At 48.5% G+C, this 8,186-nt stretch overlaps 1 protein-coding gene across 1 annotated transcript; it reads right to left on the minus strand.

Moving 5' to 3' along the window:
- Nucleotides 1–3,321: 3,321 nt before the first annotated feature.
- On the minus strand, nt 3,322–4,502 carry BBA_07544 (zinc finger protein odd-paired-like (opl); the record flags this gene model as incomplete). Its single annotated transcript, XM_008602641.1, has 2 exons — nt 3,322–3,556; nt 3,625–4,502. 2 exons carry the CDS (start codon nt 4,500–4,502, stop codon nt 3,322–3,324), a joined length of 1,113 nt encoding a protein of 370 aa, XP_008600863.1.
- Nucleotides 4,503–8,186: the final 3,684 nt, after the last annotated feature.

Below are 8,186 nucleotides of genomic sequence, written 5' to 3' on the forward strand. Positions count from 1 at the left end.
GACTAGCACGCACACACACCCCCCCTCTTCCAGCAACTCGAATAGAAGGTACGGAGTACAACGAGCTTGCGCCAGGCTGCATAGACGGATCTGATGAAAGTGGCTTGAATGGGCAGCAAGAGGTCAATGCCTGCGGGACGATTCTATTTCAAGAACCACGTTGTTCTCTGGGTATTTTTTTCGAATTTACCCTGCGGTTCTTTCTTGGAAAAAATAAGAGAAGGAATAAAGGCAAGGATGCATGTCGCTGTCGCCAAGCGTAGCGCAAGTTCAGCTGGGCGCGCTGGGATACCACGACCATCACGACTTATCACGACGTCATCTTCTGCTTCACACCCAGGCTTCAATAATGACACAGCCAAGCTTCCGGTGGGCTGCAACAATAAAGTAGCCTTGACCGGCCCATGAGCGCAAGTGGCTATGGCCCTTACAACGACCATTCATGCTGGTTTCACATGTCAAGCCAAATTTTTCTTACACGTCCTTTTTTTTTTCCCGCTGCGTCGACCGAGTCATGATCAGCTGATTTTCGATTGACAAGGCAGCGGAGTCGAAATCTTTTGCTAGAACGTTACATTTCTTCTATAAAAATGCCCGATGCGTGATGAACATGCAAGATTGCGATTATTTTTTAATTGTCACATGGCAACGCCAAGACCAATGCATTCGCATCAATGCAAATTCCGATCTGTAGATGTCGCAGACCGCATCAACAATGGAAGCTATATGAGGCCGTCGAATGCAACGTGCCTTCTCTTCCATACCTGTATGAGCCTGCTTTACCATTTTCTCACCTTGTGGGATGGACCTGAAATTTATTCCACGCCGTGACATAGACAGCGTTGCTCGGCAATAATGAGCTAGAAAACGGACCGAGAGACATGCTGCTCGAATAATAATACTGCTAGGTGGAGTTGTAAACGAAGTAGACGAGCTGCGCCACGGAAAAAGAAGTTCATGGCCACCCTGCGCATCTACTCGGTGGAAATGCGAATTGCATTCGATTCGTGGATGAATTACCCAACCCAACTACCCTCCAGTCGACCACGGTACCATCTCTCTGCAAAATGGCTTGCCGCTTAACAAGGTTTTGTGGGGGGGATTGTCTGTCGATCTTCAAGCCCACCAACCCGAGCAAAGATCGATTTCAAGTTGGTACATAGGCTATCCCTAAGATGATCATGGTCAAATGCCAAAAATGCGAAGAGAAACCCATACTTATTTAGCAGTGTCTCTGCGGTGCGCGTCGTGGCAACATTTTCCCCAGCCGTTCGTTTTTTTTTTTTAGTGTCATGGGCGGGGTTGGTTTTGGACACATAGGGCAAAGGAAGGAAGCCAGCCCATACTTCATTTCTAATCTGTCTTTCCAGTCTTGTTTTTTTTTTATTTTTATGTTGTACTTTTCTTTTTTTTTCACACATGTTCAAGACCAAGGATCCCCCCCCCTCCCCACTTATACGATAGATGCCGGCGTCGAAGAATAAGCAAATTTAAAAAGGTGCCAAGCCAAGATCCAGCAGGCGCACAAAAGAGGAGACCTCCCAAGTATTCTACCCGTCCAAAGGAAATAAAAAAAAAAGAAAAAAAGGAAAGAAAAGTAATAAAAAGCCTGTGCGCCTTTTCTTGTCTTAACGCTCCAACGATATATTATATATTACCGGCTTTTGCGAATCCACACCCCCAAGAGGGGGGGGAGGGGGGGTGTATGAGAGCGGGATCTAAGACAATTCACACACTTTCTGGTTCCCTCACCTTTCCCAACTCTCTCTCTCTCTCTTTAAATTATTTTAGTGATCCCATCATGGTAATCCCCGCTGTTCACCTGCCGCACGCCACCACCACACACTAGTTTGGTTGGCCACTTCTTTTCGGATTCTCGATACATTTCAGGTTATACCCATGTCAGTTAGCTAGCATGTTTTTTTTTTCTTTTTTTGCTTCTTCTTTCTGGACCACGAGCCCAGGTCCCTGTCTTTCGATTACCGTCTGGGATGTGTGGTATGCTGCGGTTTGTGCTTTCTCTGTACTTGCCCATATTGCGCTCCTCTCCATGATATTTCTCCATTTTCGCTGTTACCCTGGGTCGCAAACGCGAGCGCGTATGTGAAAGTAAGTAAGAGTGTCATCAACTGAAAGAGACTGCCCTCACCTGTGACTTTTCAAATTCAATGGCCCACCCAATTTTCACAGTACGAGGGACACGAAGCAGACTTGACCAATAAGACGAGAGAAGAAGAGTGCCGTCCCAGTGACAGAATAGAGTTACTGTTGTGTAACGAATGCAGGGTCCCCAAAAGTTGGATAGTAAAGGAGAAAGAGATATATTGCAGAATCGTAACCAGCATTGTCATTTATTTGCGAGGTTGCGGTCATTGTAAGCTACATTACAGTATACTAACTATGTATGTACTAAAACACAAGCATCCGCTTTGGCATCACTAGAGCCAGTATACAATAAAAACCCATTCAAAAATGATTGATCCATTTGATACCCAATTTTTTTGCGTGTGCCATGTCACTTTTTCTTTTGTGCTGCTAAACCACGCTTTGAGTATATATCCTCCTCGTAAAAGATAGCGTATTTACCATTACCCGGCTTCGATAGGGGATGAAACCCAGTAGAAGCCTCATTCAGATTGCTTCAAAATTCGACTAGTCCATTCTCCTCCTGCTGCTCACAAAGACACCACCCAAAAAGTTTTGTCCGAGAAATTAAAATAAAAAAAAGCCGCTGTAACCAGGTCCCGGCATTCATGTGGGCCGGAAAGACGAGTAAAAATCCTATAGCACTCGTACCAGTTTGGATATCAATTGCCGTGACGCATAAAAAACAGGTTCGACAAGAAAATATGTTGTAAAAAAAAATGACAACCGATTGCGCCGTTGAGCCACAGGCCATGGAATGATGACATCAAGTGTCTTGCATTGTGTACAGTTGTACATAGAGAGCCGTTGCCTGGGCGGGCCCGGAAAGTCCGGAATTATCCCAGTGCCATGACAGTCTTGCTCTCTTGATGGGCCTCGCTAATTTTGTGTTTCTTTTGTGTTTCTTTTTTTCTTTTTTTTTTTTGCTTGTTGCGAGTGCCCCGGTCTGAGTACCGAGTAACCATCCATCGTACATGGATGGATGGATGGGACTCGGCTGGTGATGTGAGCCGTCATGCGAGCGCCTGCATGTCTCAGGCTCAAGCCATTCCGACAAGTCAGAGTCAGGCCCCGCTCTGACGCACACAGGCGTGCAGTAAAAGGTGCCGCAGCATCTCTTGCTCATCCAAGCACAACGCTCAAACCGTGCTGAGATGCTACTTGATTCTTTTTTTCTCAGTAATCTTCGTGCTTCTCAGCCATCATCTTGGCCTTGGGTGGGGCTCTGCGCTTTCGGCTGCGCTCTTCTTGCTCGATAATAGGAACGGCTGCCGGGATGAATTCCACGCCACGGTTGCGGCTATTAGGACGGGCGTGCAGCTTGCGGTGGTTGTTGAGGTTGTCTTGTCTGTTGAACTGGTCTTTCCCACAAAACTCGCACGAGAAACGATTAGGTCCCTCGCCGTGGAAACTAGAAAATGCCGCCCCCGTTAGAATCAAGATTGTACCAAGAATATTTAGATGCGTGGCACAACTTACGTCTGTTTGTGTCTCTTTAGGTGCTCGTTGCGGCGGAACGCCTTGTGGCACCCGGGGTAGTCGCACTTGCACATGGCTCTGCGGACAACATCAACTCCGTTTCCATCGCACTTGTCATCCATCTTCCTCGAGGCACGGATCTGGGCACGCTGCAACTCAGATGTCTTGCGCTGAATCTCGTGCACCATCATCTTGCGGTGAGCACGGAGACGGCTGGGAGAAGGAGGCGCACCCTGGATGTAGTAACGGCCGATGGGGGACTGGGAGTGGCGCTCGAGATCGAGGGACTCGAGGCTGTGCGAGGGGAGGCTCTTTTGCGTAGGAAACAGAGCAATAGGGCTATCGTTACCACATGACCAAGATGATGAGCTGTCGCCAATATCGGAGCCAGAGAGGCTGTGTGTGGGAGTCATCATGAAAGAGCCAGGGCCCATGGCGGCCTGGGGGGAGATTGTGTACATGTTGAACGAGTTGGATGGAGTCAGAGAGCCCATGGTCTGGTGTGAAGGCATGTTCATGCCGGGCATGAAGTCATAGTCGGGGTGAATGTGCTCGACTTTGCGGACGGGGGTCGAAGGCAGGACCTCGGCGAAGCCCATATGATCAGGTTCAGGCTTGACATTGCTGAACATGAACTTGGGCATGGTGGCGGTGGCGGGAGGAGTCAGCTCGCCGGCGTGGTGAGCGGCAACGAATGAGGCATCAAAGTCGAGAGTCAGCTCATTGGGTGTAGATCGTCGAGACGTTGGCGTAAAGGGCTCGCAAGCGGAAGAGGCAGACGAAAAGCTGGTGCCTGCCGACGGGCAGGTCAAACCCTGTGAGTACATGCTGAAGTTGTCGTCCATGTCGAACGGGAAACTCGACGACTCAAACTGCATTGTGGCTGCCATGAGGAAAAGTTGTATATAGAAAGAATGAAAAAGAGAGTAAGAGTTGGATGGAGCGATGGAGCAAAAGGGGGAAAAGGAATGTGAAATGGATAAAGACGATGGGTTGAATAAATAAAAAAGGTTCAATATCCAGGTTAGAGGCCCGTAGTCATATAAAAAAGAAGGTAAAGGCTGGTGAACAAGAGAGAGTTGAACCTGAGCAAGAATGCACTTTGGATCTGAGAGGACGGACGCCCCTGAAGATATACCATCCAGGTGGAATGAGCTGTGGAGGAAACTGGCAGGCCGGGACTGAGACCAAAAGGTGCAGATCGCCCCGCGAGAATCGTGAGTTTTTGCTGAGGTTTGTCAGGACAGACAGGACGGGCTTGTCCAAGAGTGGATGGGGAGTGAAGTGAGTCGAGCGTGAGGGTGTATATAAGTCCAAGGGCGTGTAACAAGGTGTGTGAGGTGAGATGGTGTGTGGTCCTAGTCAACGAGTGGATCGCCGGCGTGTGTCTCTGGGCAAAGGCCGAGACGATGGACTAAAATATAGGGTGTTGGAAAGACGCCGCGAGACAAGACTTGAGTTGTGGGTTCCTTTTCTTTTTTTTTTTTCCTTTTTTTTTTCTACTTGTCAACTTGTCAGGTCAGGTCCCAGCCAGAGTGGAATGGACTAGGCGATGCAGCGCGGGAAAGGGGGGGGGGGGGGGGGGGAGGGAGGAGGAGTTGAGGATTTGATGGACCAGGTTATTCGATCAGCCGATCCCACGGTACTCAAGGAGGAGGGCAAAGCAATGGAGGGAAGGAAGAGGCGCGGGCCAAGGGTTGGTCCACCGAGACTATCGACGGCAATAGATGGAGTCCAGCTTGGTTGCGCAAGTGATTTTTGGCAGAGAATAGCCCTCTCTCTGTCTCTGGCGTCCCTCTTTCAGGCCAGTCTATCGAGCCTCCTCCTTCTTTCCCTCTCTACATTGGCCGCCCGCCCCTTGAGCAGAGGGGAAAAAAAAAACTACTAGTTGGTTTTTGATGCTCTCCAAGGGAGAAGAATTGCCTTGGAGCGGGACCTTAATTTTTTGTTCAATTATTCCGTAGCTATAGTTACGGTGGGAGAAGTAGTAGTAGTAGTAGTTTTTGTATGAGAGATAAAAATGAATTTTGATGGAATAAAATTGAAAAGAGAAAAGAGGCTGAAAGGAGAAAAGAAGCAGAAAAGGCTTGGAGTTTGGCAATCAATCGCCGCCGAGGCTGGGAAGGTTACATGGGAAAGAAGCCAATCTTGTACATGCCTCGGAAACCAGCGTTCCTGAGTCGTATTACAGTGGTTCGTGGTATTAATTTTCCTTTTTGGCATTTACTCGGGCGACCGTTTCAAGTACCTGAAGCAAGTTTCAAACCGCTCAAAAGAAAAACTCAAAACACACACACAAAAAAAAAAAAAGGCTCCGGGGGGACTAGTTAATAGTTGCTCCTTCTCCTCATTCCGTTGCGTGTAATAAGAGGCGCAGTGCCATATTCGGGTAATGTGGGTTGCCTGCCACCACATATGGCCACCTATGCAGTATGCCTCATGGCGAATGGTTGGCTGCAACACCATTTTTATTTGTTCCTCTTTTTTTTGAATTTCTTTTTATTTGGGGTAAATCCGTTTGGAAAAACCTACATCTTTTGGTTCCTGAATAATGGGGTAAAAGGGCCCGAGATTCCATAGTCTCTCTCCCCCCGCCTCCCCCAACGCCGGGCTTTGAAGTTTAACGCCAGGCAAGAAACCCCAAAAGAGTTAAAAAAGAAAAAAAAAAGGAAAAAAAGCAAATTTGGTATATAACTCATGACCTACCTCACGACATGAAAAAGCAGCAACATCCATCCACACAAAGCTTTTCCAACAGGAAAATCAAGCGGCAAGCTTCCAGGCCTAAAACCTTTACAGCAAAGAAGCTTACCTAAAACCCCCCACCTCGACAGCCATCGTGCGAGCGAGCGCCTCATGGCGGTTGGTGGATCGGACTCGCGCCGTGTTGTCGGGTAGCAAGCTAGCCCCGGGCGGGCGAATAGCTGACACTGTGTGGCTACCTTAACTCAAAAAAAAAAAAAACAACTACGATGCTGTAGCAAAAAGAGACTGGCAAGACTGGGACCTGGCTGGTTGGCTGGTTGGGCCTTGCCTGCTGCTGCGAGCTGGTGGAGTTATTGCCCAGCCGCCGGGTAGTCTAGCCAAGCAAAGCATGGTGGCCTTGTTCGTGATTTCCAAAGTGTTGATATTTGCTGTTGCTGTTGTTGTTGTTGTTAGTTGGGGTGTTTATCATCGGTGAATTGTGTGGTAGAATTTGTTTTCCTCGGGAACCCTCCCCCCCAAATCCAATAGTTTGGTAATAACTTTTGATGTCTGCACCACAACGGCCCGAAAGATGTACCAGGGATTAGAAAAAAATGGCCGTTTTAGTTGACATTATGCTTACTTTTATTGCGTTAAAACTGGCCTATACAACTTCCCCCATTATAGAAAGACGAGAAAAAAAAAAAGCTTCTTCTCTACATGCTTTCGCCGAGCCCCCAGGGACAGAGCAGGGTGGGGGCGGCTTGGTTGTTTATTGTGCCTGTGTAAATACATACTCCGTACTGCAATAGCAAGTATCACAAACTTAATAATAAAAGTAGCAAAAAGGAACAGCGTTTTCTTTCCCGGCCCATAACTTTTCCTCTCCGCATACGAGGCAATTCCATCGAAATCTACGGATACCTACCAGCCCAGTCAAATAAAATAAAAAGAAGACACTGCTGTCGTCCTTGTGGCGTCGTCTCTCTCTCCCTCCAATAACCCATTCCGCCCCCTGGGGCGTGAAATGGAGCGACGGAAGCTCCGTATAGGCTCTTCTTCTAACTATGCTGGCGCCCGCCCGCCTTTGCCCACAACGCCGTGCCAGGTACTTAGGTATTACAGAGACACACAAAAAAGACGAGAAAAAAAAAAGTCCACTGTAATTCCCCTCCCAGAAACCCGCTGCCTGCCCACTGCAACGTGTGCTGGAATCGGTCCCTGAAAGGCAGGCAAGCAAAGCCGCTGGGCCTCCCCCGCTCGTAACCGTCGCTACCGTCCCGCGACGCCCCCCCCCCCCCCCCCCCCGTCTCCGCCGCCGCCTCGCCGCGCCTCCTTCCCGCGAGGCGTTCTTCCCGCAAGGTGGCATGTTAAAAAGACCGCGGTTCATTGGGCCCGGGGAGGGGAAACGCCATTGTTAAGAAGGTCATGTTTGTTAATTATGCTATTTTGTGTGAAATTCTGTTCATTCATAAAGAAAAAAACCTGCTAAAGAAACTACGGTTCGGTCGGTACATAGAGACCTGACCCCAAATCTGTATGCAAAGCGTTTTGACGTTGCCGCCGTGAATGAGGGTCGGCTCCGGGCAGCTGGGTTAATCTCGTTCGCCTTGCCAGCCACCCAGCTCATTCGCAAAGAGTATTTTATCAGGCTTGATCCAATAATAACGGAGGGGTCATTATCTGCCCTCGCGCCCTTACCCGCCATCGTCATGTCTTTTTCCATCTCATCGTTGTACCTTATTTCCGTAAATTAATGTCCTCTTATTTTTTTTTCCTGCCAACCTTTTGTCATTGCCTCCCTTACCTCTTGTTGGTAAAGTTTTCTTATTTTGTGTGTGTGTGTGTGTGTGTGTGTGTGTGTGTTGTTTCTTTTC

Source organism: Beauveria bassiana, assembly GCF_000280675.1.
Source record: "Beauveria bassiana ARSEF 2860 unplaced genomic scaffold BBA_S00025, whole genome shotgun sequence".
NCBI lineage: Eukaryota > Fungi > Ascomycota > Sordariomycetes > Hypocreales > Cordycipitaceae > Beauveria > Beauveria bassiana.